Genomic DNA, 26684 nt, shown 5'->3' with positions numbered 1-26684 from the left:
CTTTCTTGCATAAGTAGGTGCATCGCGAACAGGTCTAGGGAGGTGATACTTCCCCTCTATGCGGCATTGGTCAGGCTGCAACTGGAGTACTGCATCCAGTTTTGGGCACCACACTTCGAGAGGGATGTGGATAACCTGGAAAAGGTTCAGAGGAGGGCCACCCATCAGGTTAAAGGCCTACAGGAAAAACCCTACGAGGACCGACTGAGGGACCTGAATCTCTTCAGCTTCCGCAAGACGAGGCTGAGAGGTGATCTTGTGGCCATGTACAAACTCATCAGGGGGACAACAGGAAATAGGGGATACCATTTTTATCGGGGTGCCCATCAGGGTACCTAGAAACAATGGCCACAAACTGAAGGGGAGCAAATTTAGACTGGACAGCAGGGAAAAATTCTTTACAGTGAGGGTTGCCAAAATATGGAGTAAGCTTCCAAGGGAGGTGGTGCTGTCCCTTACCTTACTGGTATTCAGAGGAGATTGGACAAACACCTGGCTGGGGTCATCTGATCCCAGCACTCTTTCATGCCCAGGGCCGGGGGTCGGACTCGATGATCTAATAGGTCCCTCCTGACCGTAAAACCTATGAAATCTATTAAATCTATGAGGGTTAGTCTCCCCTCTTCTCCCACTGGCAGCCGGGTTTGCCCGCCATCGCCACTACATTTGCTCCCTGCAGTGGAATAAGCCCCTGCTGTTCCCTCCACCGGACAGCAGAGTGAGGGGGCATAACCCCCATCCCTGCCCCATCCCCCATGCAAGGAGCCTGGTTGTGCCCACACCCCACTGCTGCACCGGGAAGGGGCAGGGCCTTTGATGGGGACAGCAGGCCCTGTCATAATGTCGGGGAGCACAAGCCCCTTCCTGGCAGGGGCACTGCGCTGCAGGGCTGGCAGAGCTGTGGCGGGCTGCATGCAGCAGTGCCAGCATCTGGAGTGGGCCAGAGCCCTCCAAGCCTCCCCAGCACTACTATACTCTGCAGCAGTTTCCCTTGATTGCAGTGTGGCTCCCCACCGAGAAGGGGGCATACTTGGGGAAACCATGACAGGGGCTGCTGCTCATCACCATTGCTCCCCACTTGCCACTCCAGTGGCTTGGTGGGGGTGGGGTCAGATGCCACCAGCAGGGCCTCTGGGGTGGGGCAGGGAGCAGGGTTATTGCCCACTCTGCCCCCAGGGCATCGCAGCTCAGTCTGCGCTCGGGGCAGCATCCAGCGGAATAAGCCCCCTCCTACCGCAGGGAGCAAGCGCAGCAGCAACAGCAGGCAGACCTACCTGCCAGGGGGGGTAGTGGGGAGACTAACCCTCCTCCCTGCCCCACTGCCTCAGGAGCCATTGTGCCCTGTTCAGATCCCTGCCGATGGCACAGAGATTGGGGAATTAAACCCTTCTCTGACTAGACTCCCGCCCCTGCCTGTCCCTGCTCCAGCTGGGGAACAGAGGGGCAGGGCCAGCCCACGTGGGCTGGCGTAGAGAGCCCAACCCAGAGAGCAAGCTGGGATGCTGGGGGAGTCTGGTTTAAGTTAAACAAGAAAGGGGCCTGGGACAGACATCGCATAAACCAGTTTGAGCCAAATCAGTTAAGTCTAATACTACATTCAACCAGGTTTATCTCAAATGGGTTTCTGGCATTTTCAAACTGGTTTATGTGCACTGAATGTCTGTTCTGTTACAGATTTAAACTAGTTTCTGATCACATAAACCAGTTTATGTATAAGGTCTGTCCCTAGCCATAGTGTGAATCTCGTTTAAGAGTGAACAGATATAGTCACTCGTGGAAGCCAGTCCTCCTGGGTCAAAACCTACTCTCAGTGACACACATGTAAGCGTGGAGTCACTCCGTAGTTACGGGGGTATAAATTCTCACCAGATACATTTTATAAGCAACAGTTGTTTTTTTCCCTTTTATATGGCAGCTATACCAGTCTTATAAAATTAACTTAAAGAAATCTAGACCTTTAGTATTTTTACAAGGTGTAAGATCAGGAGACTTTGTTTTAAAATATTAATAATGTTGGTGTAGTTTCCTTTCCATAAGCCTTGGCAAAGGAAAGAAATTTAAAGGAACCCATGAGCAACTTAAATATAATAATAAACCTTATAAACAGATATTCTGAATCATATATTGAATTTTTTGTATCTATGCTGTAAAGATAGCACACATAGAGGAGCTAAATCCTGGCACCTCTTCCTTAATCTGCAAAGTAGTCAAACCAAGTTTATAGGAGAGAGAATGAAACACAGCCTTTTAACCAAATTGGCTAACATACAGTCTAATAAAAGGCATTAATAACAACAAAGATCTGAACATAAATATGTTTTTATTCCGCTTTTAACCTGTCTACTCATTTTACCTATACTCTTCAGTGCACATTTATAATCAAATACTGAAAATAAATCACATCTCTTTTATCCCCTACTTACCTTTTATCGCTGTGACTTCTAATCAGCTGCCTTACCTGCCTAACAGATCTCTGTATTACCCTTAAACCACTTCACTCCACCACTTATTTTTGCAATCTATTATTCAGTTCTGGAGTACAGGAAGCTGTCACCCATTTTAGTCCCTTGCCTTCCAAATCAATGAGAGTTTGAAGTGTTTATTTTCTTCCTTTCTCTAGAGAATAAGATCCTACGTATTTCACCCAGGACTGTGGTCCTAATCAGTGGACTGAGCCTAACCGCTCCACCTCAGGTTAAGCCCTTTCTGCATGCTTCATGCTGCCTGTAAGCCAAAAGTAAGGAGACCAACCGTTGTGCTCAATGCAGGATTTTTTTCCCCCCAGGTTCACACAGCATGTATTTCAAAGAATTATAGGATTATCCTCCCTCATAGCTTTCTTTAAAAAAAGCATCAACTATTCAGGGCAATCATGTACTAAGTGCTGAATTTTATTGTGCATTTCTTCTTTCAGAATTGCGTTGTCAGAAACCTCAGAGTGACTCTAATGATCAGAAACCCCAAATCAGATGCACATGGGCACGTGCGTGCAAACATTTGTGCATGCCTAATTTGTGCTGACTAATCCTTAATGTGCACATTCATGTGAACAAATGGGTGCCCAAACAATCATGTGCAGCTACAAACATGCTGTGCATGCCACGTATTTCATAAGTGGGTATATAACCTGGGTGTTCACAAATGGGCGAGGTGCAGTTATACACATGGCTGTGAAAAACCTGATCCTAAATTTGTGCCATGCAAGAACATAGAGGTTTATGCTAATAGGTTTGGTTATGCTCTTTACCATTGGCTGTTCCAACCAAAATTGGGATGGCATTTAAACAAAGTTTCATGTAAGTAGGTTAAGTTAGTAAGGGTCCATTGGATGAAATACTCTGTGTAAGTATACAGTCTTAATGTATAGTACCATCATGTGCCCACTTAGGGAGTGAACCATAAAGATGGCTCTGACACCTTCAACTTAGACGTCTAAAAATTAGGAGTCTGGACCCAGCAGGGTGTTTCAGGGAAATGGAGTTAGGTGCTTAGGGTCCCTACACAGCCAGATCCACAACAATGTGAACACTGAGCCAGGAGCTGCTTAGAGCTATCCCATAGGAAATACTCAGCGTGGGGCTGGGGCTGGAGTTTAGACACCTGATTCAGGGTTGTACATTAAATATTCTGCCCCCTCAGGTTTCAGAGGTTGGAGTCCTCTTCTGAGCGCCAGTTCCCAATGAGAAGAAATTCCCTCTTTTTGAGATGGTAGCAATCATGATCTTTTGCATAATACCCTAGTGCTCCATCCACTTTTCATAACATGGTAAACTTGGGTTTTAGGCCCTTCTCACTGCACAGAGATTCAAATCTACATCTTACACTATTCTGTAGTTCTCCAAAGAAGTGTAAGTGGGGCACTATCTGCCCTCCTCCTGAAGTTTGCCCATTTTGCAGCCAGAAAGCCAGTGGGACAGCAGGAGAAAACTGTAAGGGGGATCCTAAGTTTATAGCATCATGATTAAAGCACTGCTGAGAGGAGTTAATGCCAATGGTTCCCAACATTTTTAGACTCAAAGCACCCATCCAGAACTTTTGTGAATTGAGTGGCACCCCACTTCAGAAGTAATTTATTTATTCCAGGGCTTACCTCCTTGCAGAGGAGGCAGGCATTGGGTTGGGGAGCAGCTAGGCACGGACAGCCCGAGCCTGCCTTTTTCTGCTCATCACCTCAGACCTGAAGCCTGAACCTACCTTTATCTGCTTTTCTCCTCACACTCCCTGGAGCAGCTTTCAAAGGATCTCACGGCACACCAGGGTGCCCTGGCACCCTGGTTGAGAATCCCTGATTTATGCAGTTTACATAAGTCATTAAAAAAAAAAAACCCTAAATCCTATACATTATAGATCCCCAAGGTCATTCAGGTCCTGAACTCTTGGTTACACAATTTTTGTATGCAAATGCAATGATTTTGCACTCAGTGCATACAACATAGGCAGCAAATTTAGAGAGAATGTTTGAAAACATGGCCTTTTCAAAAAAATAAGTCCCAACCTGGCTGATTAGCTTAAAGTATACTTGTGACTGTTGCAGAATCATGTTCTCATCAACCGTTGACCTAGCACCCAGATAACTGCGATGAAGAGTGTTTGTGATCAGACAGTAAGGATTCAATAATGACCGCTGCAAGTGAGGAATTCAGAGCTTTCTATATAAATAGGTGCAAGTAAATGGGTTCAGTTGAGGTGAGCCCCTGTCTATACCTACCTTTGGGAACTTCAGGGATGTTGATTCAGGGATGGGCTGATGGACAAGAACTTTTCACTTTTTACCAGTTGAAATACAGCCCTCCCATAGTTAACAGTAGTAGCTGAACGTTTTTTTGCTGGGTGACAGGATGAGGTGAGTGGTGTTCCCCAGGAACAGTACTGGCAGTCTAGAGTCCAGTTCACCGAAAGTGCAACTACACAGGGGTCTGCTTTGCTGACCGTCTCAGGAGGCAAAGGGCTGAGCAGACTACAGAGATTTGAACCTGCTGCCTTTTCCAGCTCTGGGTAGAGACACCCCTACAGCCTGTAGTATACTTGAGCCCTGGATAAAGAGAAAACTGTAGTCTCCACTGCTGTGAACACACCTTGTTAAGTGCACATATACAAAATTAAAACAAGCGTATGTAATCTCCTTGACTGAAATTTTCTGGGAGGTCCCTAAACTCTAAGCCCCTGCACGTGGCCTCATTAAAACACATATAATCTGGTGCTGTAGCCTGCCTTGACAGCTTATGTCTTAGTGCCTACCATGGAATTACATCTCACAACATGGGCCTTCCTGTGAAAACTGCAATTCTCATGCAAAAGATCAGGAAGCTGTAGAGAAATGTGCCCAGGCTGATGGCACTGTATAAACCTTTGCTGATTTATTCCTTGGCTTCTCTCTGCTAAAATGCACTTCCAGAGGATAGGCTCGGTGCACACAAATGGCACCCTTCTCTAAGAAAAGAACCGGACTAGGCCCACTAACTGGTTTCAAATAGATCACTGAATAGCTGCCAATATTGACCTGGATTAGATTAAACCAGAAACCTAGAGAGATATGGCCACATACCTTACTAACAGTCCCATGGGCTAGCCCGTCTGCTAGAATCTGATACTTCCAGAAAAGCAAGAAACCCGCTGCAAGTGAATCTTTTGAAAGGTACTTACAGAAGGATCTTAGTCCAGAAGTTTTACAAGTTGCGTCAAACTTTATAAAACCCTTGGGCATTTGCAGTATTAAGATTCATCTGTTTATTGTTCTTCATTACCCTGATGATTTTAATAAATACATGGTTAGCTTGGATATAACCTTTCCTTCGTTTCCACTGAAGATTTGTGTGATGAAACAAAACAGGATTATTTCCTGTGAACATAATTTTGCATAATCTGCTAATTATTTGCATAATCTGATTATTATGGGCTCATAATTAAAAAAAATATGGTGCATAATTGTTAACAGTTTAAAACATCCAATATCTGCATGCTTGTGAGGAGTGAGTGGTCCAGAAATGGTTGCAGAAAACAGTTCTGTTGCACAGGATTTTTTACTGACTTCAAATATGAGACATAAAGTAGAGGTTAGGCAGTTAGGCCTCCTCTACATGTTACAGGTAACACACAATTAACTGCTTAATTGCGCAGTTACCTTGAAACCAGCTACATGTGCAAAGTAGCTGTCACACGATAAAAAGCTCCTACCAAGCTATAAAGTTAGACCTCAAAAATGTGTACTAATTTTATAGCTGGTTGCTACTGAGCTTTAATTTGCATGTGTATCAGGATCTCCCCTGCAGCGGGGAGCCCCATCAGCTGACACGGCTCCCGGCCACAAGGGTACAGCCCCCAAGCTCTCAGGGTCATGGTTGCTGTGATCCTAGAGGCTACAGGCTCTTGGTCCTGATTGTGCTTCACCTGCACCCATGACCCAGAATCCCACAGATGACATGAAGCTCATCCAGGATCCAGGGTCCTGTCAGCTGGGGGCAATCCTAGCTGCGTATTGCCCCCATGGCTGGGAGCCCCCTCAGCAAAGGGGGCTCCCTGCTATGGGTACCTGCTTCTTGCTGATGCAGGAAGAGCCCAGGATCAGGCTCCCGCTTTACCAACAGTAAGGCGTAATTGGATATAATCCAGAATCCCACAATTGCACTGCCTGCCTTGCACGTATGACATGCCAGGAAGCGCAATTATGTGGATCATGCATTAGATCCTGTCATGCCTTTACTTACACATGTAGCTTATATAGGGCTTTACCTTGCTCTTCTGCAAGTCAGTGGATAAATTCCTGTTGCTTTGAACAGCAGAAGAGTGGACCGGTAATAATATGGGATGTAGATGATTAGGGCAGACCACAGGCATGGAAATTCTCTGCTTGTTCAAATAGCTCTACTAGCTTCAGCAAGGCTATTTATATGAGGCAGCATTGTTCATGTGTATATAATGGGTACAGGTGAGGTGCTATAGTAAAGTCCTGATATGCTTAAGTCAGTGGGGCCAGGATTTCATGCCTTAATTTTAGCTGAAGATTTCACTTCTACTCCCTTTCAAGTAAATGACTAAAATATCATTGACTTTAGTGAGGCCTGTGTGTGTATATAATGACATTTCACAGCCTGCCACTAGGCTCAAATGACCAACTCTGTACTGTACGTATGCTTTTAATAGTTTGTGAAAAACTGATAGGGCAAGTAAAGGACAACTTAGTTAAAAGACATCTGTTAATAGAGCTTACTGGCCTGATTTTAAATTTTGCTTCACAGTTAAATCCATTGAAACATAGATATTATAGGAAATAAAATGCTAGCAAGTGGTGTGGTATGATAGTAACTTCACTTTCAAGGATAAAAATGCCATAATAATTTAGTAACTCAGAGTACAAGCCATTTACTCGAATGCCTTGCTGGAAAAGCATATGGAAAAATTCACAGTAGGTTGTATTATTCTTATATTATTATAGACATAACTGATCCATGTGCTTATACTTAAGGTTATCCAACATTTTGCATTATAAGCCCTTTAGTCTTAGTAAGTTTGGGCTTATAACTTTGCCAAAACTTTAAACATTTGGCCTGCAATTTTCAATGCTAGCTGTTTGTCTCTTGCTACTTTTTTTACCTTTTCAGGATAATCAGAATTTTGTTGTGTTGTAGGATAAGCTTTTTTTTTTTTTTATTCCTTCAACATAGAACCTTACCTATAAACCTTCCTATAAAGTGAGCAGCGTTATTCTGAATGGCATTTTGTTTTCTGATAATAAGCTGAAATTCCTCGCGATTCTGGCATTGTTCAGTGCAGCCCCTGTCCTGACACGGCTGGTACCTGGAGTTCTTTTACCACATTAGGGCCTAATCCTCTATGGAGAGACAATGCTTTACATTTTTTTTTCTGTCTCCTTTGAAAAGCTGGATTGTTTGGAGCCAGAAATGCAAGATTCTGCAATTAATGCAAATTACAGCTGTTCAAGACTACGTTATTTTTACAAAGCAATCTCTAATTCATGTTGTGATTTAAGAAAACTCAGCACCAGGCACAGTCATGTAGAGACAGTAGGATTATAATCAGTTAAAAAATACAGTAGGATTCAAATCAGTTACTGTAGGTGTAGTTGTCTGTGTATCATATCCAGTAGTCACTCATAGAAATGGGCCTTTTTACTTTATACATTACCTTTGTGTCTGCAATAAATCCATTTATTTCCTTATATCAAGAAGGAAAATGTCATTTCATAGATTTAATAGATTTTTAGGGTCAGAAGGGACCTCAGTAGATCATCGAATCTGACCCGCTGCCCTGGGCAAGAAAGAGCACTGGGGTCAGATGACCCCAGCCAGGTGCATGTCTAGCCTCCTCTTAAAGACCTCCAAGGTAGGGGAGAGCATCACCTCCCCTGGAAGCCCATTCCAGATTTTGGCAACCCTCGCCGTAAAGAAATTTTTCCTAATGTCCAATCTAAATCTGCTCTCAATTTAAATCTTCAGATAATTAAATTCTCTGAGTCCTTTTTTAAAGGTATGACTGTGTTTATAAGTATGACCACCATATACTTCGCTGTGCTTGTGTGCCTGTGTCTGAGTGCATACATGTGTGCACATATGACCAAATATATGTTTAGTATGTGGTAAATAGATATAAAAACCCCTAACATTTTAGTTAGTTAAACCAAAGTCTCAGGTAGCAGGTTCTGTTGACAAATGTCTGTGGTGATATCCTGTATGTCTTTTCCTCTTAGCATATCTGAGTACAGCTGCTCGAGCAAAAGGTAGTACAATCAGTTGCTCAAACATGGCATAGGGGAGGAGAAAGCTCCCACGCAAACACCAGTGCTCAAGACCCCGACATAGCTTGGTGTTCAAACATCCCTGCCAAGTCTTTCCTCCTGAGTGTGGAACCAAAGGACAGCCCCTCTTCTGCTGATGCTGGAGTGTGTTTTCCACATTCATTACTCCCCTTTTCATTTGCAGTGTAAATCATACCCTTTAAGTACCCTACTTGTTCATTGAAAGGAGAATCATCACTCAAGTACTTTGACTCTGGGGTTAAATCTTAGCCCCAATAAAGCCAGTGGGATCAGGATTTGCCTGAGGAGGTGGCATCATCTACACCTACAATGTAGAAGTGGAGGGTGGGTATAGGTTTGTGGGGGGCTGCAATGGGGTGGGGTAAGGGAGCATGTGGGTGGGTATGTGTGTGGATATGTGGGGTGTGGGTGGGTAGGAGGCTTGGGGGGCTGTGTGTGCAGGGGAGGGTGGCTGGGGTGTGTGAGGGAGTATGGGTGTGGGGGTCTGTGTGTATGGCAGTGTGAGGGAGGTGTGGGCACATGTGTATGGTGGGGTGTGAGTGTGGGACTCTCCCTATGAGCATACACACACACACTCCCTCCCTCCCTCACTGCACACACACACACACACACACACACTCACTCTGTCCCTTCCTCACATGCGCACACACACACACAACTGCCTCCCGCTTCTGGCCCTGGGGTACTGGTGCAGACCCTGCACTCCTGCCACCCTACTCTGGGCCCCACCAGTGCTGGCCCCAGCGCACCAGCATGGGCCTCACCCTCCTGCCTGGCTGTAGCTGCACTCCCGTGTGCTCTCCCCCCCATTTGCCACCACTTTTACTGCTTTCCTGCCCGTTGCTGCAGTGCTTTAGCAGCATGTGGTTCCCAGCTGCATGGCCACGACTGCAGGACTCAGCAGGAGCTGGCCCAGCCTAGCCCCAAGGACTGGGAAAATCACCCATGATCCTCCCCTGTCTCCCCCCACCTCTTTCTTATCTGAATTTCCCTGTCTGGTGAAGAGAGGCAGGAACAGCCCCATGGTCCCAGGCCAGAAGGCTTGGCTAGGCAGAGGCTTCTGGCTGGGAGTGAGGGTGAGGGAGCCTAGGGGTGGGGAGAGGCCAAGTGGGCCTCACTGCTGGACTGCTTGGTCCTGCCGCCGGCTCCTCCTGGGCCCTACTGCCCCTGGCTCCTGTCATCTTTGACAGGCAGCCAGGGGCAGATAAATATTAATTTTCTAAATTTTTTAGGGGCCCTGTGAGCCGGATAGAATAATCTGGTGAGCTGGATGTGACATATGGGTCGTATTTTGCTCACCCCTGATATAACTAGTATACATGTCACTGGCTTGATGTTGATAATGAATCACTAGGATAATGGGGTTTAATAATACAATTCCAGACATCTGGATTTTTGAATTACCTGGATGTTCAGTTTTTTATTTGAAAAAAGATCTTGAACCAGCAAAAGTTATTCTCTCTGTGCTTTTTAGTATTCTATTTTCTTCGCTGCCCTTCTTAATGCAAAAATATTTGCTTGAGGCAAATCCATAAAAAGACCATATTAGGAACATTGCATAATATCCCCTAAAAATAGGAAGCAGGAATCAAGTACTATATGAATTCATTTGACTCAAATAAATGAGTGACTGAAAAAGAACTCAAAACCGTAACCAGTTACTGTAGCACCATAAAAGGTTAGATATTTAGAAAACACTAGGTACGTCAGCCATTTTGGCCAACTAGCTCATGTATTCACTTCTGGGCTCACTGAAAATCTGATTATTTGAAAAATGTTTGAAGACTTTTGTATCTGGTCAAACAGAGTTGAGTTACCAGTCTGGTATTTCTGAAAGGTGTCTTTCTTCCTTCCCACCCAATGAAATCTTGAATTTCAGATAAGAGTTGAGCAGTTTGGACAAGCATTGTCCAAAACATGCCAGAAGAATGACCAAAAAGGAGGGTTATTGTTTAATTAGGCTCCTACTTTATTAACTGAACTCACCTGGGAGTTACCCAGCAATAATCCTGTAGTGCAGTCATCATCTTTCCAGATGCATTTTCACTGCCTGCTGTCAGCCCTCTAATCCTATGTATTCACTATGGGCCTAGATGGCGCGCAAGTATTGATAGTGGGGGCGGGTATAACTCCATGCTGCTGCCAAGGCCTGGCTCTAACCAGCTCACAGTCCCATGCCCTGCTGTCAGTGCAGAAATCTGGGGGCCATGTGTTCCCTCCTCCCCCTTCCCCCAGTCCTCTCCACACATCGCCTGATTGTGGGGAAACAGGGTTGTTGCCTTAGTGTACTAGAAGTTAGGTGCCCTTGTTCCTTTCCCTAGCTTTTTTAGGGTATGCCTTTCCTTGCATCCATTTCCATCATTGGATTATCTAGAGCAGTGTTTCTCAACCTTTTTTGTACCAGGACCCATTTGTAAACATCAGTGGCCATTCCTGACCCACAGCCCCCTAGCCCTGCCAGTGCCCTTCACTCCCAACCAGTTGCCCCATGCCCCCAGGCCCTAACCTGGCAATGTGTGGGGCTCGGGTTGGGTATGTGGGGTATGGAGGGGCATATGCCTCCCCAGATTTGTGTGAGTATGGGGCTGCAGCCTGGCTGGACCGGCATGGGCAGGAGCTGCCACCTCTGTGGCCCAGCGGGCAGGTCCCAGCATGAGATGAAGGAGCGGGACAGTGAGACTAGTTGCTGCTGCTGCCATGAACCCTGCACCAGCTGCTGCTAGCAGCATGAGGAGTAACAGGGGGATAGGGGGAAACCCACACTGCTCCCAACTTCTCCCACTGCCAGCTGCTTGCGTACTGGGCCACGGCTCTACCCCACTTCCATGGCCCAGCTGCCAGCACCTAGTCTCACTGATCCACTCCACCCTCCCGTGCTGGGACCCATCGGCTGGGCCACAGAAGCAGCTCCTGCCTGTGCTGGTCTGGCCAGGCTGCAGCCCTGTGCCCACACAAATCTGGGGGGCACATGCCCCCCCATGCCCCACAATTCCCCACCCCACACACCCACCTCCCCAGCCCCAGAGATTTAACTGCCTGCATAACTCGGGGGGGCGGGGGGGTTACATGCCCCCTGCCCCCGACATGTCTTCGGTGTTCCCTCCTGCCCTCCCAATGCATCGTCCATGCCTGCCCCCCCCCCATAGACTTACCTGTAGGGAGCTGTGGAAGCTGCTTTCTACCCTGCCTGGCCGCCACATGCATGTGTGCAAGAGCACGTGGACATGGTGCCCCCTGTGTCCTCACCCCCGCTAGCCCCAAGCAGCCCCTTGTAGGCTGGAAAGCTGCTAGCCTGCAAGGAGAAACCCATGCTTTCCTGTGTTTTTCTGATTGTTTGCAACCCTTCCAAATATTCTTGCAACCCACTTTTGGGCCGCGACCCAAAGAGATGAGAAACAATGATTTCGAGATCCCCTTTGGAGTCAGTACCTGTACTGGATATCTGTCATCTGTTGTGCTGTAATAGCTTAAGCCATACCTCTTGAACTACTGATTGGCTTTTAGAACTGGAGGGGGGAAAATGGATTAAAAAAAAGTCCAACCCTTGCCAGTCTGTTGCCAAGGGAATATTCCTCCCCAGTCTCAAAATGGGTGACAATTGTCATGTCCGTAGTAGGGCACAAAAACTCAGAACTACTCTGGTCTCATGAGTGAGGTGGTGGAAGCAGTTGGGAAGGACAGGGCAAAAATATACCCCTTTTCCTTGTCCCATGAGGACAGCCTGCTTATTGAGCCCTTCCAGCCAGCTCTCCTTTCTGCCCATCTCCCAACCTAAAGAAAGAAGGGGGTCCTTAACAGATCTTTTATCCCCTTTTAGCCAAGAGCTCTTTCCTTTGTGGTTGTGGGAGTTGCTTTACTTCTGACACTAGCCTAGACAAATACCAGTTCTTATTGAAAAGAAATAGCATGGTTCTCTTTTGCAGAGGAGAAAGAAGAATTTGTAGGTAATCTGCATGCCCTGTGACGCTAACACATTTGGAGTTGCCCAAACTGTGCTTGAGAAGTTGGAAACCAGTCAGCCCTTTCAGTAGTGCTCAAGCCCCTAGCTGTGGTAGGAGTGCAATGGGGATGAATGCAAGCAAACCTTCAAAGAGGAGCTTTTAAGTGGCCAGGAGTTACAAGTGACAGGGACTCTAAATTAGGATATTTCATAGATTTCATAGATGTCATAGACATTAGGGCTGGAAGGGACCTCAGAAGATCATCGAGTCCAGCCCCCTGCCCAAAGGGCAGGAAGTCAGCAGGGGTCATAGGATCCCAGCAAGATAGACATCCAAATGTGTCTTGAAGGCATCCAAGGTAGGTGCTTGAACCACCTCCGGTGGCAGTCTATTCCAAACCTTGGGGGCTCGGACAATAAAGAAGTTCTTCCTTATGTCCAGCCTGAAATGGTCATCGAGGAGTTTGTGCTCATCAGATCCGGGTGAGCACCCCTGATGAACTTGTAGGTGGCCACCAGGTCACCCCTGAGCCTGCACTTTTCCAGGCTGAAGAGTCGCATGGCTCTCAGCCTCTCGTCATAAGGTCTCCTTGAAAGGAACTTAGCTGACTGGCTGATGATGGTTTAAGAAACTGTTCACTTTAATAAGTGACAGCCCAGAGACCTAACTACTCCTATGTATGTGTATTTCCATTTTACTTGTTGGAGTTCAAGGTGAAATTTGAGGTTTGTTTTGTATCTGCCAGCTGAAATGTGTAATTAGATCTTTTTACTATGTGGCATATTTAGTTCTAAGTTCTAGCTGACACCGGCAGCGTTTTGGTAATACTGGCTATTGAAATGTATTGCTGCACAAACTGGGATGATAGAAATACAGAGTTTTAGGCAAAAGGACCGCAGATAACTCCATGCTCCAAGCTTGCATCTCTAGGGCTGACTCAGCAAAAGATGACCTGGCTTTGTCATGGTGAGAATCTGCAGAGCTTATTGTTTTTACTGTTTAAATAGCATTGCACCCTTACTGCGTGGAGCAGAATTCAGAATTATTTTATGCTGAATTGGATCCTTTATTTTAATAGGCTGTCTCTCTGACATGCACTTTGCTTGTTTTCCCTGTTGAAAGTAATTTATATTGCAGCGCGGTATTGTACTGCTGTGCTAATAAGAAAATACTATTGACAATTGTGATAGATGCAGCCAGCACTTAGTGAGTGCAGAAGAGTTAAACTGATTGCATTTTTACAGTCTGTGTATTTCTCTGCTTATTGTTTGTGCTCTGCTGTTAAGAAAACAGGTTGGTTGCATAGTAAATCCTTGTAATCAACACAAGGAAAAAAACGACAACCCCCCCCCCCCAAAACATGTAACATCATTTGTTATGAATGTTTCAGGAGTGTGGCCAGCCCAAAGGAGTTGGGAGGAGGAAAAGCATTTCTGCCTTTTTCTCCCCCTCTTTTTTAAAAGCCTTGTTTAATACTGTTAATAGCCAAGAACGTGACAGGAGGACACGGTCATCCCATTAAAATGACCAGAAAAAAGCATGTAATAAGTATCTGCCATAGTGGCATTTCTAGTGGCTGAACCAATGAGATTCCTTAAATACATATGTCTCATGAAACCTCAAGAGGATAGCTATCAAGGAGGCACTGGTCTGGAGGATCAGATGCTCATTCTTTGCTTCTTAGCATTCAGGTCTAATTTCTTCCCAAATGAAAGCTCACTTCACTTTGGAATTGACAGCTCACCCACTGCGAATAATGTATGCTTGCTATATTCGGTATGAATTATTTGCTGGGCTGCAAGCCATAAATAATGTACATCCCATCGTGGCTCCTGGTAACATTCTATTAACCACGTTTAATGCATTTATTAAACCTGTGGTGCTGTGATATGGGGGAAGTCTGACTTTTTAATTGCAAGGTATGTAGTTGCCAACATGTTACTGAATTTTCCTGGGAAACAAGCCATGGTTCCATGGACTGCAAGAGATGGGGAAGTGTGGCTTTGGTGGGTTGTGTGGGTTTGGGGCAGTAGCAAAAGGCTTTTATCTGGTCTGGAAGATTTTATATAGGTCACTGAGCGGGAGGCTGGAGCAGGCTTTAGATGAGAGGGTAAGAGGGTATGTGATTGATTGATACATCGGGAGCAGCCCATTTGGAAAAGACACTGGTTTCGGGGGAAAACACAACGATTCAGTAGTCCCACCCTGAGACAGGGGCAAGCTAAAAGAGAAGTGCCTGTTCAGCCGTACCTAAACTGATCTGTGAAAGCATGTCTGGTTCTCTTTCCACTCCAGAAAGAACAGCTGGGATTAAGCCATTGCTGCTTGTTTTCAGAGGGAAGGGTTTCTAAACCAGCCCAAAATCCCCAGACACTAGTTTGCACACAGCTCCTTATGGGAGACGTTTAAAGCTTGCCAGCTCCTAGGTCAAAACAGGGCTTATGGGATGTGCAACATATTGAAAAACACATTGCACAGAGTTTGAGCATGTCCTGGTTCTTAAGAATTAGCCACTGCTTTTTACCACAGTAACTTGGCTCTCGAAATGCAAGAGGCACATTTTTACGAAGTATAAGAGGGTAAATTAGTGCAGGACTGATGCACAAATAGCAGAGTCAGCTTCTTTGGAGGACCTCACGGTTCAGAGTACAGTCAAGTAGGCTAAACATTCCCTTCAAAGCCACTTATCAGTCAACCCATCTCATACTGCTGGATTGGTGGGTTTAGAAATTCCATTTAAACAAAGTTACTGCTTGTTTTTGCAGTAAGAAAAGGAGGACAGTAATTTGGCTTTCCAAGCTCAGTTGCTCTATTACCTCTAAGTTTTAATTTTACTTTCAGCAGCATGTCTCAGCTAAGTAAAGCATTAGCCCATGGTTTTTTTTACCCAGTAACAAAGTTCTCAAGCCTAAGAGGTAGTATTTTTAACTGGCTATTTTAACTTTTCTTTTACACTGATTTTTTTTTTTTTTTTTTTTTTTTTTTTTTTTTTTTTTTTTTTTATGAGTCCAGCTCTGTTCTCATTGTGGTCAGAGAGAAAACTCACACACTTCCATGTGGCAGGATTGAAATACATTGTGTGTGCTGTGTACTGCTTCAGTTTTGCTATCATTAGAAAAGGTTTCTTTTAATGCCGTAGGGACAAATGTTGTAGCTTGTATATCAGGTATGAAATTACACTGACCTGAAGAAGCTAAGGCTTATAATAGATGGGATTTGTTGTAGCCTGCATGGTATACAGACATACATCTCTCTTCCTGCAGATGCTCATGTCGGGATGCAGAAATTCCCTCGTTCAGAAGCTTGAGCCTTCCCCTCTCCCCAATCTTCTAGTCCTTTATCTATAAAACTGTAAAGTATTGGATAACTTTATAAGATACACAAGAAATGCCCTGGTCCCTCGTTTCTAAATCATACATACCCATAGGGATGTGTATCCACTAAGGCAGTCGGGCATCTAAGCCCTGAGCTGTCTCCCCAAAAGGCGTTCTCTTCCCATGAGCCACAACTACAGCAGTTTTAGGTCTCTTTGGCCTGGGAATGGGACCGGAAGGATTTTCCCCTTAAGTTGTCATTACTGGACTTAAGCTTTCTTCTGCACACAGTTTCCACCCACCCTCCCCCAACCCCACCATTACTTGTGATTTAATGATGCACTGTTATATTATAGTAGTGCAGCCTATGCCAGCATTTCCATTATAACCCGTTTTTACAGGTTTATAACTCAGCAGTAAAAATGTACTCTTTCAATTTGAAACTTGGCATATAATGTCTCATCCTGGAAACTAATCTTTTTTTTCCAGCAATTCTCCCCCTTCGACATAAAGAAGGTGCAGTGTTTTATTTTGAAATGACGGAAATTAACCCTTATGTCTTGATGGCAGAAAAAAACCAAACACTTGACTGTTAAAATGACTTGAAAATTGGGAGGGAGAAGGAATTTCTCCAGCAGACTGAATAAACGTTGTTGATGATAAAATGGTTCCCATTAAATAAACAGACATAGATGGATATCTCTTGTCAACTTAAAACAAGGGAACGCTAATCAGAATTACTGAAAAGCTTTTGTTGTTTATGTAGGTTTCTGTTTCTTACACCTTGCTGTTGAATTTACTTCAAAAAACAGTTGTCTGAAATGCAGATATATTTGCTGTGTTTCAGTCACAGCTATCTGCTTCGCCTGTATTATTTTTCAAGTTAAACAGAGTGAAGAAGGGACTGAGTCTACAACAAAGACTGATAGCATTGTTCTCTCTTCCTCATTTGGATGGATACAGTTAGGCCTAAAATGAACAACAATCTAGTTCTTGGCTTGAGGCAGAACCTAATTAGAAATAGTAGTATTGTATTGTAGGTTGTGCAGATGTCTATAACCCAAACCTGGAGCATCCTATTAGGAAGTACATTGCAAACAGTAGGCAGAAACCTGTGCGCGCTTCAAAATGTAACATAGAGCCAGGAGCTACCAAAGAAAGCTTTTTGTGGTGTGTACTACAAGAACCACAGTTCCAGGCCTTCTTTCCAAGCTCTCTCTGCCATTGGATGCAGTGGGAGTGGGTAATGAAAAAGAAAGAGAATTAAGATTCAATTTGCTCTATATTTGCTTGTCTGGTTTTCCCTTGTAGCAAGCCAGTGAGAAGTGAAATGAGTATGGCTGTCACCAAGAGAAAAGTCACTTTTAATCTGAGAAAATAGCTCCCAAAAGGAAAGGTGCTTGTTAGAGCAAATTCCCTTGTCGAGATTACATTTTTCCATCTGGGCTCCTAAGGTTACACTTAGCCTTAATATTCTAGTTTGCTTGTTAGTATTAAAATAATTTGTGTGGTAGACTGGAAGGGTATATAGGAGACAGTTTGTAGAGGGGTATTTATTAATGAACTGTTCTACTGTTTGATCACACACCTCTAAAGCTGACACCACACACACACACACACACACACACACACACTCTGTGTATTTTTACAAGATGTGCCTTTGCCCTTAGTTTATTTACTGTTTTTAATCTTGTATGGTCCACAAGATGAAAGGACTTCTTTTATATCTTAACATGGATATTCATCAATACACGAGAGAGAGACAAGCTTGGTTCTTAATTAGAGATTCAGATCCTGCATTTGGATTCCCAGATCAATATTTAGGCTCAAATGCCATTTTCAAATAATAAATGTCAAATTTTCTAATGGAAACTACAGGTGAAGGATTTGGATATCTTAATAAGGCAGCTGCCCTGGAAACTCAGTCTGTTTTTAAAGTGTGTATAAAATTGTATACGGTGCGGTTAAAAAAACGCTACATATTTATTGGTGGCCTCATTCAGTGTGACATTTCTTCAGGTTTAGACTAAGATCGCTCCACTGAAATCTGAGCTCCAGCAGCAAAAAAACTAATACAACCCAGCGGCGGGTTGGAGCTGTGTTGTTCTGCAAAAACCAAATTACTATTTTGATGAAACTTCCAAAGGGAGAAGAAGCTGTTACAAGATGGGCTCTGGCCAATGACTCATTTAGGTTTGAAAACCCCAGATTTCAGAGATTTTTCCATTAGAAGATGACTTAAATATACATCTAAACAAGTGGTTTATTGAGTCGTGTTTATATTTCTGAAATATGCAAAGAAAAAAACAGTGCATGCCGTTCACTAGAGCACTTAAATCGGCCACAAACACCATGTATTGGAAATGTTTTCAGCACCATGGATATTACTATTGCTATTAGAGGAGAGCAGAAAAACTCTCAGCTGAGCCAGTTCATCCCATCAGCAACAGAAACATTAATCACCTTCTGATGCTAGGCAGTGTGCTGCTGCTTTGTAGGTCTTTCTATGATGCTGCCATCACAAGCATGGCTTACTTGGGTAATGGGGCAGGGACAGGGCCAGTAGTCAGTAACAGATAGAAGATGTTTACCACTACAAGAAATGCCTTAGGGATCCTCAGTTCTTTTTATTTTGCAGGCTCCTTTTTTTCCGTAGACCTAAAAATCACCTAAAATGTTCCCTTGTTTAAAAATCAGTAAACCTAATGTAAATGTACTGTTCAATTTGATTTATAGTTACATAGGTTGAGGGACATTCTTTTTGCAAAGTCTTATAGGCATCTGGAACAGATCCTGTGACTGCAATGCAGCGAAGACCCAATATATGCTTTTACCAGTCACTTTAACATCTGAAAGGAAATTCTAAATATTAGTAGAAATAAAACATTTTCAAAGGATGTGTTTTTACATAAGTATTAAAAGTGCCGTAGTCAAAAATCGAGATTTCCTAGCTAAAGTGCACAAGTCCTAGTTAATATTTATTGAAGAGCACAATTCTGTATCTCCCCATGAGGCCCAAACATGACTTTTTTACATATACTCTACAGAACTGTGTTTTTTTTAATATATATAATGGAGTGAGAGAGCATACATAGGCATTTATATGACACTGCTCACTGTAAGGGCTGTGCCTCAAAACTCTTAGTCTTATAGACTGCTTCAAAGTTTTATTGCAAATTCTAAGCATGGATTAGAACTGCAAATTGTTTGAAATGGTGCTGTTACATCTAGAAGGTGGTTTTGTTATTTCCTTGTGATTCATAATCATTTATCATAGTGTCATAGAACTACGAAGCCAACCAATCAGGCAGAATTTAGTCAAGCAGAATTGTCTGTTGTATTATGTGTATAAGAACATGCACTGAATAATTTTTGCATTTGTCTGTAGGTACAGAAGCAAAAATCCAATGTATCTGTCGATACCGACCTCTGTTACGAGGTAAGAATGTGAGACATATTCAAATAGTACTTTATATTTTTGGAGCAGAAATATCACTCTACTATAGCAGCCCCAGCCTAACTCCTGAAGTATTTATTTAGACAAAACTACCATTGATCTGATCGTGACTGTGCCAAGTTCTCATAATAAAAGGAGCTTTGCCTGAATCAGGAGCTCAGAATTGGGCCCAAGGTAGCCATTACCTTTGTACCATACAGTGGTGATGTAATAACATTTTAATTACCATGTAGTACGTGATTTTGCAGGTTACTTGGTAATTACTGCTGCATCTTGGAAGTGTAATTAGTTAATAATATGCAGGAACATGTAATCATATGGCATTTACCAAGACCTAGCAATACAGTAGACTTCATTTTATGGCTGACAGAAGACTGATTTAGAGTAAATGAAATGCCACTCCTGTAATAGATCCAGAGGCAGATTGACAGCCCCTGGAGACGAGAAGCCTTCCCCTCTGCTTTTCCGCCAGGCTGTCTGAACTCTTACCCGTAGGGGACCACCCCCAGAGGTGAGAGATTAGTTCAGTTTCCATGCCTATCAGTCTGCAGTCTTTCTACTGAGACTCTGGGCAGTCCCATTAGTGGAACTGTGATGGTGTTTTTACTGTGTGCAAAGCTGGGGCAGAATCCTGTTTCATTCGACATGCTCACTTGGCAGTTACCCAAACTACGTAGCTATCATTCTTGGCACTAATGCAGTGTTCGTGATCCTAGTCCACATACAGTGTGGATACACAAGTGTCTACATGGATACTGCCCCCTGGCCAAGCAGGTGTGTGGCTCCATGTGTATATATACCTGAGTGTAAGTCATGCAATTAAATCCAGCAAAAGCCAGGGAGACGTGCCTTTCCTATGTGGTAGTCTAGTAGTTAGGGCACTCCCCCAGGGAGCAGCAGAGCCAAGTTCGAAGCCCCTGCCCCAGGGAGAAGGTTTGAACCAGTATTTCTGCCACTTGCTAGCACAGTGCTCCAGCCACTAGTTTGCAGAGCAGTCATTAAGAAAACCCTTCTCAAGCTCTTAATCTTTGGCTAAAAGAACTGGAGAAGCATCTGCTCTACTGGGAACAAAGACCCAGGCCTGTCTTCTTTCCAGAGCAGTATCCATCTCTTTATGCCAATCACCCTCTAGCTTACACTCCTTCTCCTGGCCCCACAAAGCACTGTCTCTTGGCTTCTAGGGGACAGCTTCAAAAGAAGGACCGAGGAGGGGCCTAGACAACCTATGGCCTGGTGGGTAGGGTGCTATGCCGTGATGTTGGAGAGATGCAGGTTCAAGTCCTTTCTAGTTTAGCCAGGTCTAGAACATGGTCTCCTGTTTCCTGGACAAGTGCCCTAACGACTAGGCTACTGAACTAAAACAAGGGCATGCCCTATTGCTGCCACCGTTTTGTGACTTAGGTCCAACCAAATATGCATGTACCTGTCCAGCCAGCACAGCCTACTGAGCACATGCAGTAGTTGCACACGTGTGTCCACACTGAACGTGGAATAAGACTGCAACTGCACAAGTGCCAGAAACAGCAGTTGCATGGCAGGGGAGCTGTCATTTGGAGGAAGACCAAACAACAACTCCACTGTTATAGCCACTAAATAAATGTCAGATGGTCAAAGCTTTTTGGCTTTTTGGCCCAGATAATGAGCGCTCCATGTTGCAGTCTCAGCTCTTTAGATCACACCTTGTTTTTAATTGGACATAAGTAAAGTCCAATAGCATGGTACATGAACTTCTGTAAAGACTAAGAGGCCTGCTTTCCTTCAGTAGTCCCTAAAATACATTGCATTGCAGCTGTAAAGGTATATGTTGCCTCTTAATATGTCACAGTTATTAAGGAAGACTGTCTTAGTTTTGTTAGCTAGTTAGGAACCGATAAACTGACTGATTGCAAGTAAGGAGAGCTGTGGAGACTTACCCCAGCGTTCTTCCTGGGGCTGTGGGGAGAATTCAGTACAGTAGAAACTGAGACCCCCCACTCTAAGCAGGTATCGTGTCTGAGCTATGCCTGCCACATCCATCCACGATGGGCTTTTTGGCCCACCCTGTCCCTCCTGCTTTGAGAAGGCTAGTTCCCCTCCCTTCCCCCATACTGGTTTGACTGACAGTAGTACCTATGGTATTACTTAGCCACTTACTGGGGTCAAGCAGAGGGTTACTACTGCTCGTATACTCCCCTCTTCATGTGCCTACCCATTCCCTGCCCATATACTCTGTCAAGTCCACTGTTGTTCTCGAGTTGCACGTGAAGGCTGCCTATAGTATGTCACCGCAGCACCATTGGAGGAGGAAAAGCATAACTAGGGAAAAAATGACAAAAGAACGGAAATAGATAGTGGCAGTGCTGATGGGCCCAAGCATAAAGCTACTGTGATGGTGGTCCCACTGGCTCTTGCAATCCCAGCAGTGCTTTGTTTTTGATCAGTCTTTTCTGTTGACTGCAGAAGATGGGCCCCATTGCAAGTGTAGCATCTGCTTTGTAGAAATGAATTTCCACATTGAATACAGATCTCTTTAAAATGCTGCTTTCTCTCAAAAGAGTAGACCTTCCAGATGGGCCTGCTCTCAGAGTGTCATTTTTTTTTTTTATTTACTCTTATTTCTTTGGCCTAACTATGCTGATGGCATCCCCTAAAAGTGCCGTGGGTGTTACAACCGAAGCCCATATTTATACCGCTGTCTTTTTCATATTCTGTTTTATGCCCCTCATATATTTAAATTTAGGACAGGGAAATGCATGATGCTAGAGGGCAAGGGGCTGACAAACAAAAGATGAATGTTATGAAGTCAGTCTAAATATTTTACAGTATAATGAAAATGCTTAACAGTGACCCAGGAAAGTGTATTGTCTTTTGCAGAACGCTATTGGGAAAGACAACACAGCAGGAGTCTCCACCAGTCACATATCTGCAGAGAATTCATTCGCCCTCCCTAGAAGCGTCAATCTAAGCACACTGCTTATTCTGATGACAATCGCACTCTCTCTCTGTTTGGTCTTAAGTTCGTCAGAAACCTTGTAGCTGCATAACTAAAGGACATGTTTAAACAAAAAAAATCTGTTCCCTGTCCTCTGTTGTTTATCTGAAATTCCAGTTCTACGAGCTAAGTTGAGGCACTCTGCTCAAACAGTTTCATTCAACTGGAATTGTTTCAAATAGCTTCTGGTGATATTTAGAGGCTCGGTGAAATACTCGAGGCAGCGCTACATTCCAAACCCAAAAGGCTTTTGGGCATGCGGTGTTTTAAAGAGACGGTATGTAAATTTGCCTGTAAAGCAACCTGTTTGGATTATTTTTAATTATTATTATTATTATTTTTTTTATTCTGGCCTTTACCTGCGAAGGAAGATGGCGGTTTTTCTTAAGATACTATTGATCTCATTTAACGGTTTGGGTTTTCGAATGAAATGAACTTCAGACTAACAAGGATGCCAGGCTTTTCTCACATGGTGAATGTTCTCCCAGAGTGTGGACTTTCTGAAACTTCTTCCTTCGATAGATTGCTACCGATGTTTAACTCTTTCAGTGTATTAGCATTCTCCTTCTTAAATGTTTATGTACTGTAAGTGGTTCTGCATTCCCTGCTGAGAAGCCATTATGAGTCGCAGACAGGTGTAATGTATGTCTTTCAGTTTAAAATCTCATAAAACAGTGTGTGGTATAAAACTTTCTAACAGTACTTTTATCTTTTAATTAAAATCATTTAGCCTTAATAAGGGGGAAGATTAACAAGAAGCAACCATTGTGAAGGCATCGTAACGCTAAACTTCTTTAAATCTGAGGATGAACATAGACATTTTGCGAAAGGGTTTCAACTGTACAACTGTTGGTCTTCTATGCTTCTATTGTAATAATATAGTCCGGGTACCTTACTGTTGGTTTAATAAATGACATATGATTTATTTCCTCTACTAAAACAGCATTATCTGCTTATATTTGCATAGTAATATCCATTTTAAAAGTTAAAGGAGCTTTATGCCTTCGTTCTCTTATGACACGTTAGGATCTGAAAAGAGGAAGTAAGATAGCAGTGTAGCGTTTAAATTGGTTTTCACTTTTTACATTGTTGAAGTCAATATGGGGGTCATTCCCCCAATTATAGGGCAGAATCACCCAAAGCTCATCCGTGGGAGTAGCTCTTACTCTCGCTCATAGTTCTGTTGCAGCTCATGAAACTGCTGACATGAATAACAATTTGCAAGATCGGGCCCATAAAATTGTTCGACTAGTTTTAATGGCAATATTGCCTGGGTTTTAATCACTCTGGTTTCATTCATTAACACCAATAGCCTATGAGTGATCATGAGGATTGTCTGCAGTATCTGGAAGGGATTCTTTAAAGCTTTAAATGTCATCAAATAGGCAGCATTTTCCCCGCAAGGGCTGTCTTTATACCTAGCTGTGATGGCATGGTGACTGTTACAAGGAGTTACGTTGAAATGATCAACAGTAAGCTGTTTTTGGTTGTATTGAAAGTAGGTGAGAACTTTGCCAGGAAAAGAGATCATCACATTGGATTTATGCCTTTGCCTTGAAACATACATAATGTGCTCAGGCTTAGTTTGAAATGTCTAGATAAGTGTTTGCAATAGGAATATAAACTGCAGATTGCTGAATTATAAACTAGAACGATGCTTAGGAGTGTGCAAAATGTACATTTCACTAGCAAATTATTAAACTATTGACCTATCCATCTTTGGGAATTGTTATTATTGCCAAAAGTAACTAAGAAATTCAAAAATTCACTTTTGTAGTCGAAAATGCGGTCCTGTAATACAAGGCTCCAAGCATTCTCTAAATGAATTCTATGACACGGTGTTCCACTAAACATAACAAATGCGACAATATTACTCCTTAATTCTGTACAGATAAGAAACTGCAAATTACTTTCAAAGGCATCAGAGCTGCTTTTGGAAAAGAAATGTATAGTGTATCATTACTAGCAAAATCCCTTGTGGTTGCTGTTGCTTTTCTTGTAAGACCTAATCAAATTATTGAAAAATAGTGGCAGCAAGAAAAGATTACTAGATCCATGATAAAAAAAAAAAAAAACTTTTATGTCCAAAAGATTTGGAAATCTAATGTATTGAAATGCTAATGACTACAGAATTATAATGAGAAAGCCTGATAATACCCAATTAAAAATATTTTAGAAACAAATCCATAAACATTGAAATGATTAAACCCATCTTTGATCAACAAAGGTTTCCCAAAAATTGTATTTGTACTGAGCACATTAAATATGTCAAGTAATATCTGGAATGTTAATAATCTTACTAGTTCAATGCACACCTTTTAAAAGTTTTTCTACATTTGTTTAAATTAAATAATAACCACTAATTATCTCTACATCATACTGATTATTACTGAGACAGTATGATCCAGAATAAAAGTTATTGATCGATTATTTTGTAAACAATAGACTAACTCGCTTCTGATAACAAAAGGGATTATTTGATACCTGACGGAAGAGTTACCTTTATCATACAATTGTTGTAAGGACAGCCATGCCTACCATTAACCAAAAAAAAAAAAGCACACCATTTTTTTGCATAAAATTGAAAACATACTGAACTCTTAATTTAAAAATAAATTGCTTATTAAACAGACCAGGGGATAAAATTATGAGCCTGATACTTAATGAGGTTTTTCCAGACGTCATCAGGCAAATGCTGGGAGATTTGCAGAAGTTGGCTGTGGCATGGATGATGGTGACCTTGTCAACACAGTCATTTGCTACAGTAGTGAAGTAAGCAAATTGTTTCATTTTTTTTTCCCGACTCCCAGCTGCTGTGACTGCATGGATTGAGTCCTAGGCAAACAAGCTGGGACCAGATTTCACATATTTATTCAGTGTGCTTCTGTTACCAGTAGGCAAGCGACCATCCACATAAAGGATGTACCTATCGATGACGGAGGCTTTAATCTGGACGGCTTTTTTTAAGCCAGCTTTTTATGTAAAGTAAATCACATAATGAAACAGGCAGAGTCAATGGTCTTGAATGCAAATTTCCACTTTTCATAGTGAATAATCAGCCTTTAAGTTTCTTTTAAAGATAGCACATTAAAGACCTAATGCACAATGTGCAGAGATACACAGTCAAGATTTTGCACTATGTAACGTATGTCTGAATTTCCCAAGCTCTTGCAAAGGGAAAGTACAGGGACTCTGATGAAGGGAGATCTTTTTCAGTTACTAGGAACCGAGACAGGGGAAGAGAGACGGTGTCTGCAGTCAGAGTGAAAGTCACCAATGGATGGAGGTCCTGCCCGGGTCCCAGTGCACCACTAAATCCCCTTTGCGTGGTCCCCTGAAATTGTATTAAAGTCAATGGGCGTTGAAGGTGTTCAGGACCTTGCAAAAATGGATCCCTGGGGCTCCATTGATGCACGGGCCCCCTTTCCTCAAGCAATTTCACTCATAAATATCACTTGGAAGAGGCAGGAGGAGCAGGAGTTCTTAATCAGCTGCAAAACATTTCATTGCTTCTGTCTAGAAACTTGGGGGGGGGGGGGGGGGGGGGGGGGTTTATTTATTAAATGACCTCCTGATAAGACTGAGCCTTTGGACTTTGCTAATTTGAGAAATGATATAGTCTGAACCATTGAACTAACAGCATGAACAACTGCAATGCTTAATAGGAAGTAAGGGAAAAGCAGAAAGAAAACAAACCCTTGCAAATCTCATTCCTACCTTCACTTACGTTCAGTCTCCCACACTCCCCTGTTCCTTCAGGAGTTAGGACTATTACAGAGAAATCCTAATGAGACACTATCAATATTGTGAGGAATGAGCATCAGGAAGTAGAGCATGACCTAACCAAATGGTAGAAGCAGCGGCAGACCGGAGCGATAGATGAGTTCAGAGACTGTTGGATGAAATGTAAGACCACCTTCAGGGAGGAATGGCAGCTACAACACCGCGGGAGAAGAAGACATTCCTCCGGGAAGTCGTGTGCCTTGTGCTGACAGCTGGGATTCATTATTGCTGAAACAGAATAAAATGATAGAGAAGAGCTGGCCTGGGCCAGGGATTATTATTCGGAGGAACAGTTCTTTTGACTTGGGTAGCAAAAACGTGAGCATGAGCATACTTAAACAAGGGTTTCATATTTCCTTATCAAAAGTTACCTGTGCTAACTGTTCAGTTCTTTTGACTAATCATACGTTGCAACTTCTTTTTTTAAACATCAGTGGTGAATGTA

General features: G+C 43.2%; 1 protein-coding gene across 1 annotated transcript in view; it reads left to right on the top strand.

Annotated features, from left to right (window-relative positions):
• Nucleotides 1-23381, top strand: part of LOC102373503 (GDNF family receptor alpha-1) — a gene marked incomplete at its 5' end in the record, with an annotated part of 80863 nt that extends 57482 nt beyond the window's left edge. Inside the window, 2 exons of the mRNA XM_014523802.2 lie at nt 19417-19467; nt 22339-23381. Of these exons, the coding sequence (XP_014379288.1) occupies nt 19417-19467; nt 22339-22500 (213 nt within the window). The remainder of the gene's footprint in view (nt 1-19416; nt 19468-22338) is intronic.
• Nucleotides 23382-26684: the final 3303 nt, after the last annotated feature.

This window comes from Alligator sinensis, unplaced genomic scaffold, assembly GCF_000455745.1.
Source record: "Alligator sinensis unplaced genomic scaffold, ASM45574v1 scaffold1073_1, whole genome shotgun sequence".
NCBI classification, from domain to species: Eukaryota; Metazoa; Chordata; order Crocodylia; family Alligatoridae; genus Alligator; species Alligator sinensis.
The sequence above is the reverse complement of the archived record's forward strand: the minus strand, read 5'-3'. Positions and strand labels throughout refer to the sequence as shown.